Source organism: Pinus tabuliformis, chromosome 6, assembly GCF_031772625.1.
Source record: "Pinus tabuliformis cultivar Carrire ecotype Pingquan chromosome 6, CPIR1, whole genome shotgun sequence".
In the NCBI taxonomy this organism is placed as follows: Eukaryota; Viridiplantae; Streptophyta; class Pinopsida; order Pinales; family Pinaceae; genus Pinus; species Pinus tabuliformis.
In genome coordinates, this window is record NC_142292.1 from 586,964,320 (window position 1) to 586,978,085 (window position 13,766).

The following is a 13,766-nucleotide window of genomic DNA, read 5'->3' on the forward strand; positions in this document are numbered from 1 at the left end:
AACAAATGCCAACAAGATTCATCCCTTAGCACACACTTTTCCAAGCATCTACCAGATTTGAAAATCATTTTGTTACTAAGATTTTACAGCAGAAAATCTTCTCTGTTATCTCCAAGTTCAAATTATATGTTAAATCACTAACAATTTCAGCACTATGCTATGTCAAATCAGCATGAACAAGTGCTGGAATTACCCAACCAAGAAGACAATGCCAGTTGAAAATAAAATCTGCAATTGCACAATTTTTGATAGCTGAAAATTTCATATATATGTAAAGGAATTGAAGTACATGCACTCACCACACTTTTATCAAAAAACTAGTACAATCTCCAGCTTGCCAAACCCTATCATGGGAAAACCATGAAAACCCTAGTAGTCACCAAAGATCTGTAGGAATCAACATCGACAAGTCCTCTTTAGTTCGAGAAGCTTTTATCACATAAGCTCTCCATGGTGCCATTGTTGTCTTCCTTGGGGTTTGAAAACCTTATCATGTTGCATCACACAAGTACATGGTAAGACAACTCTAGCAGCAGCCTCTAAATCTACATGTCCATCCTAGGGTTTGAGTCCTCAAGATCTAGGATTCGAGTTCTCAAAACCTAGGTCTTCCTCTCTTGTATCAACACAAGCACCATGACCTCCATGGAACATCAAGGATACCATGAGTGATTCTTCCTCCAAGCAAGGCATCACTATGCTTGAGAGTCATCAAGATTATCTCTTCATGATTTTGTCCTTGTCTTAGATGCCACAAGAATAAGACTCAAAAATCTTGGAAGGCATTAGTTATATGCTCCATGTCTTCTGATAGGCTAGAAACCCTAGTGCTACAACAAGAGCCATAATAACCACCATCGTCTTAAATGCTGTGCTATTTTTTAGGGCTTACATGAATAGCACAAGCTCTAGCATCACACAAGTAATATATCCATGAACACTTTCTTTCCATGTCTTTTCCTATTGTTTCCTCATAAACCATAGCGTCTTTATCCTTACAACTTACAAGGCTACTCTCTCCTAGGGTTTCCTCGTGAACCCTAAGTACAATGATGATAATGGATGCAAGGGTTTTCTTCTCCCTTTATATATAGAGTAGGTGACAAAGGTTAACATAATGGGACATGAGTCCATACAAGTAACCAAGAAGGATACCCTAGTTGGTATGCTCTATTATACAATGATGTACATGTGTCAAACTATAGGTTTATCCATTCCCCAAAGTGAAATTCCATCCAAGCATGATCCTCCATGGACTCAATGCCTCTCCTCCAAGATATTGTGCTCTCCAACAAGCTGGTCGTCCATTTCTTCCTCCACAGTGGTTTACTATCCAAGCGTCCTCATACAATGTGTGCCTCCTCTAACTGTATGCCACTCTCATGTGCCCAATACCACTCATGTGTGTGAATGTGGTCACAAAGCTCCCATTCATCTCCTGAAAATATGTCTGTTCGGGTCCATCTCCAACCTCCATGAAGTATGCTTTCCAGCCCAAAAGTCAAGTGTCCAGCTTCCAAGGTATATATCACATGGTCCTAGACTCCTGGGGCTAATTGCCCTCCTACAAATGCCCAATACTGCTCCTCCTAGGTAGGTACCTCCCTTAATCAAGAAATTGACTCCCCATTGTGTGCACCCAATGGGTTATACCTGACTAATTGATCTTTTGGAGAATGTTTTTGTATTTCCTTCCATCAAGTCCCCTTTGTTCCTTATTTTGCTCGTTTTCAGTTCTTGACCATTCAATACATTCAATTTTTTTATTTCTGAATGATTTTATGCAACTTGAACTTTGCTGTAATATTATGAGTTTGTCTGTTTGAAAATTAATGGTTTTTTGAACAGGTTCTATTTGCAATAGTGGCGACAATCTTTGCGATTTTTGAAAACATTAAAAGAATAATTCGTTTAAATAATTTTTTATGTACGTTGAAGGATGATCTGAGTCAGGGTGCTTCAATTGTTCCTATATATTGATCAGGACACATGCTATATACCATGTTTGTGATTCAAAGTTTTAGTAACCAAATTTTTCTTTTCATCACAGTGATGCCAATCTAAAAGTGTGCAGAAATGCTACTGTTATTTCCTTACCATATGGGGCAGGAATGGTCTTCCAAAGTAGGGTAGTATATGGATATAGAGTTGAATATTCTTGTCTCCTAAAATGTGGGATTGTAAGAAGTTTCCTTTCAGTACTCTTTTGTAGACTACTGATCAAGCTTTCCTGGAGAAGCTCATTAACTGCCACAGGCTTGCCTCCAGGCTCAGAATAGTTCAGAATATTTGATTTAAGAAAATCTTAACAGAAACGCACTGTGGCGGGTATGATATTTATTGTATATGTTAATGCAGGTATGGTATTTTTCAAATCCAAGGATTATATAGATGCTGTGGCAGACCTGGATACATGTGTACGGTTGGATAAGGATAATAAGTCTGCGTACAGTTACATGGTAGACTTCAATACTTGTTGATCTAGTAAATCCTGTTTAAAATTTCCATTTAGCAGATGACTCATCTATATTCTTTGAATTCATATGCACACTGAAAGGGATTAGCACTAGTATCTGTTGGGGAATACAAGAGAGCTTTTGAGGCACATGAAAAAGCATTGCAGCTTGATCCAAATTTCAAAGAGGGATGGTGTCATATGGCCCAGGTAACATCCTGATTGTTTTGTCACATTGTTTATTTGATGTCAAGTTCTATCTCAGACGGGCTTGCTACTTTCAGATTTAAATTAGCATGTGTGCGAACTCTGGTGGTGATTGAAGAACCTGAAAAATAGGTCCAAATAAAAAAAAATCTATACATCGATGGGATGGTATGGTTATGGAGAGGAAAACCTTGAAATTTCAAGTGATTTTGATTTGTGCAAAATTAGAATTACTGCTAGTGCTGAAAATAGAGGTACTTGGGGATTGCTTTTCTAGCAGCAGATATGGCTTTCAGGTTTCAAATGATTATGAGCACTTTAATATTTTGTGGTTGTAATGTTCCTAGGGGATTTTTGCCTTTAGGGTTCTATTTGTCTATGGTTTCAAGTTTCAACACCATCTGAAGGGATTTGTAAATCATGACAGAAGTACACATTTATTTACCAATATAACAGTAGGTATCCTTAATGATATAAAACATGTTGAACAGTCATAAGTTCTTCCGTAGACTACTATAGATTAGGGCTAACTATCCAATGAACACCAATCCCAAACAACCAGAACAATTCCCAACTATAATAGTGATATTCAGTAGTACTGGAACCAAATCAAGAGTGCTGGTCCAGAAATAACTTCAATTAACTTACAAAATAATTGTTCTATGTAACCAATGGATTTCAGTCTACAAAAATCTCCACTATGCTAATGATGCCCTGACTGGCTGGGTGTCTGCTGAACTCACGCCCACAGGGATCCAAGCCTCTTGCTACCATCAACAGTCCGCAATATGCCTCTATACAAAATTCGCTGCCACACAAGTCTAGGAGTAGCGCTGACGATAGTCAGCCTGGGCCCTAATCTAAGTTTGACAAAACGGGGAAACAGGTACAAGTTTCCGAAACGGGCACGGGTATGAAATGTGACAATATATATATATATATATAAGGACATTTAAGAAATATGTGCAGTCATAAAGCATATATGATACATTCTAATTTATTACATTATGATTAAATTGTCAATTGTCAATGCATAAACTATAGGTCTCTAAATTTACATCACATTTACTCATGAATGATCACATAATGAAAATAGCAATATCCAAAATTAGTCACGAGAAATTTCTAATTTCTTGTTTCGTGCTTGATTGGGAGTCTCCTCCTACATAGTCGAATGACATTAGTGCTCTTGATTAAATACAAGTTCCATACCCTAGTATTCTACGTGCTCTTGATTATTGGGAGTCTCCCCTGCATAGAGGGCTTGGTTCTCTTGATTAAATACAAGTTCCATACCCTAGTACATGACAAAATTCAATGGAAACATTGCAATCCCCCCAATCCTGAAATCCTGAAAAATAGATAAGTCTGTTGGATTTTGAGTGAGATCTAAAATTCGACTTTCTCCATATGAAATCCAATGAAGGTGAAACCACTCTCAAACATCCTGAGTCATTTCATGGTAATGTTAAAAGAGAATGTCACTTTTACTTTAAGAATTTAACATTACCATGAACTGCATATCAACACTAGGGCCATAGGCTTGAACATTAGGCTGTCCCACTCAAAAAAATCCTCTTTTTTTATAACTTGAGAGGCATCTAGAAGCATCCAGAAGATATTTTGATTGCCCAATAAAAATTAGAAGCGAAAAAAAAATACAAGAAAAAGTCAAGTTAGAAGAGGAAACTCCGTCGTACGGCCTGGAAACTCTATTCCGCCCATATTGGCCACGTTTTCTCATCGAGAAACGGGCCAGTACAGCCGGAAACGCGTTTTGCAGGCCGTACGGTATGAGTTTCCTCGTTTTCGACCGAAAACAAACCCTTCTCCAATGTTTCCTGCAACTTAGGCCCTAATTCTTTTTTTGTTGCAGAAAGATCTAAATTATCTTCTTGAGGAGGGCTGCAGCCCTACAAGGGCCTATCACTAAGTCTCTGTCCTCAAAATGAGCCTCAGACTGGTTTGGTTACTTTGCTGCTCCTTGTTGTGCCTTTAGCTGTCATCAAAATGAGCCTCAGACTTCACTCTTCATTACTGTGCCTTAGCTGTCCTCAAATTGAGCCTAAGACTGGTTTGGTTACTGAGCCTCAGACTGGTCTGGTGACTTTGTTTCTCTTTGCTGTGCCTTTAGATGGGAACGAACTTTGGTTGTATCCTTTGTTAGCATAAACTGTACCCTCACTGCCAATGTTACCAGACTCGGAATCGGCAATAAATCGGCGAGGCAAAAGAGCGAAGAGTTTTAATCAGATCGGGAAAAAATCGGGAAAAAATCGGCAAATTCATTAAATAAAAATATACACATATATTGAATTAAAAAAACCATTTTTCATTAATATTGGGTAAAGGTATGTCCAAACAATGCATAATATCAATAGATGTCCAAAATATCATGAATAAATAAGTATCTCATATATGTTATGAGTCCACACATGATCCAAAGCACCGAGTCTTGAGTCCTTAGAAGCATATGCTTCTAAAAGTTTACAAAAAAGTAAAAAACTGCATACTAATCAGAAAAAAATCAGCAACTAAGAGTCTAAGACTCTCAAGAGTGAGAACTAGAAGCAATTCCTCCCGCTCCTTCGCTTGCTTGACTCTCAAAGTTCTCCAAGTCATGAAGGCTGAAAAGAGGAGGCTCATCTAATTGAACCCATTCTGCCGCATTTGTAGCTTGCAAATCTAACTCTTCAAGGTCAATTGGTGAATGATCAATACCTGTCATTATCATGAGACATTGAAATGTGAATTAAAATTTCACTTTGAAGTTTGAACTTTAAACTTTTAAAGTACGAACTAGATTATGAAACCTTCAAATTCAAGCTCTCGAATCTCACCTTGTATTTGTTTGTTGCGAAGTCGTAGATTGTAATGGACAAATACAAGGTCATTCAAGCGTTTTTGTGTCAATCGGTTGCGCTTCTTAGAATGTATTTTCTCAAACATGCTCCAGTTGCGTTCACAACCTGAAGCACTGCATGCTTGGTTTAAGATTCGAATGGCAAATCTCTTCAAATCTGGCGTATCACTACCAAAGTTTTGCCACCAAAGACCTAGCAAGTGGTAAGGGTTTGTGAGTAGAAGACTAGAAGTACCAAATTAGTAAATAGTAAAAACTTAAAAAGAAAATAAAATTTAATAAAACATTTAACATACAAAATAAAGTTTAAACAAATTTAATGAATTGATGAAGCCTTCAAGCTGGGTACCTGGCAACATCTTTGACCTTTGTCTTATAGCACTGGTATAGGCAAACAATTTAGATGGTGTCCTATAATCTTGTAGTTGGGAAAAGACACGACTTTGTTGTTCTGGATCAGGGAAGCACCTTTCCAAGCATGTCATAAGTCCTCTGCCAACCTCCCCATCCTCATTAAATTTGCTCTTATCATAAAAATATTGTGGGTTTAAGAAGTACCCAGCAGCATGTAAGGGGGAATGCAATTGCCTATCCCAACGTGCATCTATAATGTCCCAAAGAGGCATATACTTTGTCTCATCATCCCCATATCTTCTTTTGATGGCCTCCTTTGCGAGATCCATCGCCTCATAAATGTAACCCATAGCGGGTTTGTCACCGTCAACCATCCTGAAAGTTCAAGCATTCAAATTTAAAGAAATATGAAACATTGTAAATAAAAAGAAGCTTGAAATGAAATTTAAAAAATGAAAAAGTTAAAAGACTAAAAGTACCTGAGAACTCTAACAAGGGACTCCGTCACAGCAATAATCTCTTCAGCATCTTTCCAGAAGCCATCATTAAACACAAGTGCAGCAATTTCGATGCCTTCAGGGGTCTTGGAATGTTTAGATCCCATCCACTCAGGTCCCAAGAACATCCTCTTCAGATTTATCTTTTGCTCAACCACAGATTGCAAAGATATGAAATTTGTTGCAAATCTAGTCACTGCAGGTCGAACAATTTCTTTACCTTCAGTGTATATTCTCATAGTGTTTAGGACAATAGTGTGGTTGTATAGGTATTTGGTTATGGATTTTGCCTTCTCCACAACCTCATCTATCCAATGAAGCTTACCAATGTCCTCAAGCATTAAATCTATGGAATGGGCAGCACAAGAGGTCCAAAAAATAGTGGGGTGCCTCATCTCAAAAAGTCTACCAGCAGCCATATAATTCGCTGCATTATCGGTGACAATTTGTACAACATTTTCTTCTCCCACTTCTTGAACAACTTCCTCCATCATTTCACAGATAAGTTGGGCACTCTTAACCTTATCTGAAGCATCCACTGACTTGAGAAACATTGTGCCTGCGGGACAAGATACAAGGAAATTTATTAAAGTTCTATTCCTCTGATCTGTCCATCCATCACTCATGATGGTGCACCCTGTTTCTACCCATGATGAACGAAACTCAGCTAGCAGAAGCATGACATCTTCAACACTCTCTAACAACATATCTGTCCTAAGGCTCTCTGATGTAGGGGCTTTGAACCCTGGACCTGCATTAGCAATTGCATCAATCATAGCTTGCCAATAAGGACTTCTGGCACAGTGGAAAGGTATGTCAGAATAGAACCAAAAGTTAGCAATGGCCTTCCTTGCCTGAATATGGATATTTTTTTTCCAACCAGTGCCATCCAAGGTAGGTTGGGAACCGGGTTTTGTGCGGGGAGCAAAAAAGGCGTTTATGTTTCCACCTCCAGTGTTCAAGGAAGGAGTTGAAGCACTGGCATGGCTTTGAGGCATGTGTGGAAAACTTGGGAACGGCATTGAGGATTCAACAGATTGAGGTGACATGGGGCTAGTGACAGAAAAAGTATCAACTCCAACATTTCCTATTTCAGCAGTTTGCTTTGCTTTCTTGGCATTATGCTGCTCTAACATTTCAAGGGCCAAGGCTGCTTGGTGTTGGACATTCTCGTCAACCTTGGTGCAAATACCTATATCATGGCCAGGTATTTTTGCAAGGTGGAACTTGAATCTATAAATGCCTCCACTGCATTTTGTTTTGCAAAATTTACAAAGGAGCCTGGGGTCTCCGGGAATCCTGTCACAATAAGCCCAAGCAAAGTCCTTCTCTCTCGGCATTGTTGTTGCTTTGAACTTGTGTTTAATTTGTGGCTTCTGTTAAGAACTTAAGATGAGTCCTCTCGGCATTGTTGTTGCTTTGAACTTGTGTTTAATTTGTGGCTTCTGTTAAGAACTTAAGATGAGTCCTGTGAAAGACAAGAAAAAATCAAATTTAAAAATCATCCAAAAATTTAAAATAGCCTAGCCAGTCTGTAAAGTTGGAATATCTCTTTCAACAAATCATAACACAAGATGACAGGGCTAGTACTGTACTCCAATCTGTAGGAAATTGGAATATCTCCTTCAGGCTTCCACTGTATATGTGTGTTCCATGAAAGTTTGGCCTCAGCTAGACCTGTATGGCAGCTCTGCAGTAAGAAATCTGAAATACAGCAGGAACTATGTCTCAGCCTTTATTAAAAGTAAATAGTACCCACATAACAGACTCCAGACTCTTGACTGTGTTATGGTTAGAATGGTCAATGCTGAAAAAGAAATGGCAATCCAGCATGAGATGGCTTGCAGTATTCAACTTCCGGTTCCTTTGTGTACACTGTAAACCAAAACTAGAATGCATTCATGCAATGATTGAACAGAAGAATCATGCAAAGCTACTGTATTGGGTTAGTGTTTTATTCTACACAGGAGCAGAGGAGACGTCGAGTTATACATCTGTATAAGAACAAGCTAATTTTCCGAGTGCTTTTTTTATTGTCAAATATTTTTTTTATATGGCTGATAGCTTTAGTTTTCCGGGAGGAAAGATGCATACAAAACTACCACTTTTAGGTGTGCTTTATTCCTGTATGAGATCAAGTACGTGTAGAATTAGATGGCTATAACGCTACAGATTTGAACGCATGGTGTTTGATATTGTATTCTTTTTATTTCAGATATCTTCATCGGGCAGGAACTTGTTCAAGCACTGTCTACCCAAATTCTTGTTTCCTGAACTCATTTTTAAGTTTGAACCAGTTGCATGCAATCTAAAGTGGGTCCCCAAAAAGTCTCGGGGGGCATCTGTTACAGGGGTCAACAGCTCCTATTCTATCCAGAATCCACGGATATAGAGGGGAATATCATGCGCAATAATTCACGGGTGTTTCCTCCAACACCTTGGTGAGGGTGTGCAAAAGATGAACTCAGGTCCACACCCATTGTAGATGCGTGCACCCAAGTGCTACTGCACAGTCACAAATGGTTACTGTTTCTGGTGAATTTAACCATAATAATAAAATTAACGATGAATACAGTACTTTCCTCCTCGACTAAAGAATATCAATCACGAAATATATATCCTGTGTAACTTATCACATACATGCGATGTAAAAAGCAGGTCCTCTATAGATTGAAATCACTCACAGGTTCACGTAGGTTCACCGTTCATCAACCACGCAGGTTCGGGCTCACGCAGGTTCACCGTTCAGCGATCGGTCGAATCTCTGCGTCGATACTCGATAGTGAACTGTGTAATCTCCGGCGGCGTCGAAGACTGAATCTCAGTCGATAGCAAACCTGAAATACAAGGCGTCGATAGCGAACTGTGAAGCCCGAAATACCTCGGCCCGATAGCGAACTGTGAAACCCGAAATCCGATTTACCCGCCATTCCGAAACCCGAGAAAAAATAAAACTGGCGGGACTCGCCAAAAAAACGCAGAACCGGCGATTTTTTTCAGAATCGCGAGTCAAACTCGCGTTGACCACGATTCAAAATCGGTCAACGCGAGTTGACTCGGAACGTTTTGAATCGGATCGTTTAGCCGCCGCGTCGATTAAAACTCGCGATTTTGCCGATTTTTTACCGATTCCTGTTTCACTGCTCACTGCCTCTAGAGCATCCTCAGATTTCAGATGAGAAGGTATGATCCTTAATAAGAGAAATGAAATGGCTTTTAATGACGTCCACGAGACTTTGCGGTCTAAGGGACCACACACTATTGCTTTATCCATATTCAGATTTTTTTTCTAGGCTGATTCTACTGTTATGGATCTTGAGTAAGAAATTCGCTGTTTTGTGAAGCCTGGTCTCCTCAAAAAGCTCATGGAGACTGTTCACCTTTAGGCTGCTATCAAACTGACGACAGATCACCTTTAGGCTGCATATACTTTGATAAAATGCCATTCTGTTTCTACCAGCCCTCTGTTGCAAAATATGCAAGTTCGTTCTTCCCAATCTTCTTTAGGGACCACCCATCTACTAGTTTCACATCTTTAGATGATGGGAGCTAGTCCTCAGCTGAGCAATTAAAATTTTAGCTGCCTCCTTGATTGAGGAACTCAAATAATCTTTTACATAATGTTTCCACGTTGGGTTAAATTCTTTGATATAATATGCTTTCTTTTTTCCTACCTGCTTTGTCCACATGGCAATCCTAAATTTTTCCAACACCCACCTTTTTATCTCCTCCTTAGCGCAAGGGAAATCATGCAGATTTATGCCCCATTTGCCTAACCACTTTCTGTTTTGTTTCATCCATGCCTTTTTCCGGCGATTTAGCTCTACTTCAACAACCAATTTGGGACACCGATGCCTAACCATATTTTCAATCTTCTTCAGGGAACTTAGCAAATGAATGATTGTTGACGTCTCAATTGGAAACATACTAGCCTCAGCTAAAAGGATATCATATGGGACCGTTGATTTGATTTTGAGGTTACTTGTGATTAGGTGCTTTTGAATTCTTTCTATTTGTCGCCAGTTGTGGCTTGACATGTTGCTCCCCCATATTTCGCAACCGTAGATGATAACTGGCACCACTAATATACCAAAGAGGGTTTTCTTAGTCTTCCTATCCAATAGTTCTGCCTGTCTACACCTGTTTTGAAGAAGGTAAGAAACTTTCCACCCTCCTTGGATTCTCTTTGATCTACAAGTCTCCCAGCGAAGCCTATCGTGAAAATCAATTCCTAAATACTTGTACTCATCTACAACTTGTCAAATTCCACTTTGGACAGCGTGTTTGATGGATATAATGATTGCACTAAATTCCTCTTTTCGAGAGGACCAAAATCGACCTAAAGATCATCAAATTTGGATAAGGGAAAGTGTACTTATGAAGAAAAGCCCACATATGCACATTTGGATAGGTCGGCCCTCAAGCAAATTGGCACCATGGAAGCCTATAAATACAAGTGACCTCAAGCTCATTTCGACATCTCCAAGCATATTCTTCTTCTCTTCTTCATTGATTGGTTTGACAGGTTTGAGGTTGGGACGACAAAAGAGGTTTGCAAAGGTCTGAAATTACAGGTTCCGAGGCTGGCATCTATTTTAGGGTTTTTGGGTTATAGTCGTTGGCTTGTCATAGGAGAAATTAGACCACAGTCGCTGGCTTGCAGGCTTAAGGGAGCAACTGGAAGCCTTTAGTCGCACGCATAGCTCCTCCTCCATGCAACCGGGAAGTTTGACTGAAATTGACTATTGACCGAAGTTGACCGTGTTGCACAGTTTTTGTCAAAGTTCCAACGAAGCGAAAGTACTAATTTTTCCAACAGGATTGGATCATCTATCAGCAGTTTACGTGTCATTGTAAACCCATTCTGCAAATTATGTAATGCAAGTGATGCTAGTAAGACAGTGAATGTATGTAACAACCTAGGTAAGCCTATTATTTTGGCGAAAGTTTCATCCTAGGAGGTTTTTCGTCGCACTGATTCATTTGTGTTTCTAAACACGGATGGTCGACAAAGTTTTTTACTCCAACCTCACCCCAAAGCTAGTATGGAATTCTTAATCAAAGTCTTAGGTGAATCTTAGCGTTCTAATCGAGTTTTATGTAAAAGTGATTTGAGAATAATTTAAGCTAGTTGTCTAAGTTATTTTCTTACAAATCACTTAGTTTACTAGATTACATTGTGTCGCAGATTGTTGGAATTTCTAAGTCTGACACGTTAGAAACCCTTCATGCACTTTACTGATTTATTCCTACCTACTTGTTCTGTTAATTAACAAGTTATTTACCATGTAAATATTGGAAATAAATACAAGTACATGCTCAACACATTACAGAGCATCAACTGAAGGAAATAGAAACAAGCACACAAGTGACACCGTTGTTTTTGGACTAATGTCCTTGGAAAAACCCAATGTGGGAAAATCGATGCAATTATTTGAGGGTTTAATTTATTAAGTAGTTTCAGAATACAATTTAGGTGCCAAATCTAGCTCACGCAATAGAGAAAAATCTCGGCAGTAGTACCTCTCTACTCGGAAGCAGATATTCTAGCTAAAACCCCAAATAAACACTCCGACAGCTTCATAGCTCCAATGTGCCCTATAAAACCCCAGCGTCAACCTCTCTCTGGCCCAGCGTTAACCTAGTGTCACTCTGGCTTGGCCTGTGTCAGCCTCTGGAGGCACTGCATCAGCCCTCTGGTCCTTTGCGTCACCCATGCTAGCCCTTTGAGATGCTACGCAACTCCTGGCTGGCTCTGCGTGAGCCCTGGCTGGCTCTACGTGAACCCTTGGCTGCTTCTCCGTCCCTCTCTCTGTCTACTGCGCTGATCCTCCCGGTGCTATATCTGCCTCTCTGCTTCTATATTCATTGCCCCTCAGCTGCAACTCTGATCACTCTCTCAACTTTCTTAGCAAACCCAACGCCAGAAAGTCGAAATCTTGATCTCTTGGTGTGTTCTCCAAGTGACCCTCAAGCCTCTTATACTTTTCTCGTTGACGAATCAACGACCGAGATTAAGTCCCTAATGAACGGCTAAGATTAGATCTGGCTGGATCCAAGACTTTTGGACCATTTTAACACAATTTTATATTAATTCACACTAATATTCTAATTTCCCTAAGTTTGAACTTAGGGACTATATTAAAAATATTAATTATTTTAATATCTCCCAAACTGCTTAGAATCTGCCCAAACTCGTTCTAGGTATTGGAGATCTCATGTGCCTTAGCCTCTCCACCAATTTTCATGGCTAGAGCACATCCGATGCTACCTCAAATCAACACTCCCTCTTAGTGAGGACTGTGCTCTAGTAATAGTCCTCACTGAGCATCACTCTGATCATCTGGCATCGGTCCCTGTGCTGATGCTAGGCCTGCTGTCCATCATCTGCACTGCTGCATCCTGTAATGCTACCCATGGCCCTGCTACTACCGCTATTGCATCCCTACTGTAACTCCCTCTACATCCATGTTGCTGCCCATGGCCCTGCCACTGCCATCGTTGCATTTGCATTGCAACCCCTCTCATCTTGCTACATCGTGCTGCCCATAGCACTAGCACTGCTAACTGCTGCACGACAACCCAGTTACTGAGAAGTAAGTAACTGATCTCCCAACCGTGACATCTCTGTCAAGATAGAAACACTCCTGATGCTGAAGCTCCCTCTGTCACTTACAAGTGCTCCCTCTTTGACCTCTATGCTACTGCAACAACTCCATGCATCTCGCACCGTTGCACACCACTCTGTGCCATCCTGCACTAGTGCAACACTCTCGTGCCTCTCGCACTGTTGTAGCCTGCTAGCCTCGCGCGTCCTGGGAATCCTGCACTGTAGCTCCCTCTTTCGCTCCATCCGCATCCGTCTCTACTGACATCGCCAATATTGCTACTCCTCTTTGGGGCTCCCGTAGCAAGGTTTAATCCAAGAGGCTGGGTACCTCAAGGATCTTGCCCCTCATTGCCTGTAGTCCTCCTAACTACAACTCGATGTCTCCCCACTTCTTCTGAAGTGGCACATGAGCACTCATGGCACAATCATCGTCTGTCTCCACTTGCTTCTCTGCCCTTGCTGGCGTTGCCTTGGTCTCGGAGGTCTCTCCCTTACTCTTCTTCCTTGGACACTGGGTTGCATAATGACCCAGCTCCCCATAGTGGAAGCATTTGACCTTGGGGAGGTCCTTCTTCTTCTGTTTCTCTTGCTTTCCCTCGGATGCTAGGGCAACATCCTCCTCCTCCTCCTTGATTCTAATCCCCTTGCCGCTGCTTCTTGCCTTGGTCAGCCTTCTAATCTCTTCTTGGCGAAGAGAAGCCCACATTTCCTCCCAAACTGGAAGGGTTGCCCTACCTAGTATGCTCTGACAAACACCTCCTAGTCTTCTGAGACCGCGTT

General features: G+C 40.5%; 2 protein-coding genes across 2 annotated transcripts in view; one reads left to right on the plus strand and one right to left on the minus strand.

The window, feature by feature from the left end:
• Window positions 1-13,766, plus strand: part of LOC149259914 (suppressor of RPS4-RLD 1-like) — a 167,830-nt gene that overhangs the window by 128,764 nt on the left and 25,300 nt on the right. Inside the window, exons 8-9 of the mRNA XM_089455684.1 lie at window positions 2,359-2,459; window positions 2,558-2,665. Of these exons, the coding sequence (XP_089311810.1) occupies window positions 2,359-2,459; window positions 2,558-2,665 (209 nt within the window). The remainder of the gene's footprint in view (window positions 1-2,358; window positions 2,460-2,557; window positions 2,666-13,766) is intronic.
• On the minus strand, window positions 5,249-6,637 carry LOC149259915 (uncharacterized). Its single transcript, XM_089377942.1, has 2 exons — window positions 5,875-6,637; window positions 5,249-5,718 (listed from the first exon to the last, which is right to left on the minus strand). The coding sequence occupies exons 1-2, from the start codon at window positions 6,251-6,253 to the stop codon at window positions 5,462-5,464; spliced, it is 636 nt and encodes a 211-aa protein (XP_089234068.1). The 5' UTR covers window positions 6,254-6,637; the 3' UTR covers window positions 5,249-5,461.

Excerpts from the sequence above, each read along its gene's own strand:
- LOC149259915 (XM_089377942.1), bottom strand. The coding sequence starts at position 6,253 with ATGGTTGACGGTGACAAACCCGCTATGGGTTACATTTATGAGGCGATG. Across the intron at positions 5,719-5,874 it reads AAGGTCAAAGATGTTGCCAG|GTCTTTGGTGGCAAAACTTT; the intron begins GTACCCAGCTTG and ends ACCACTTGCTAG.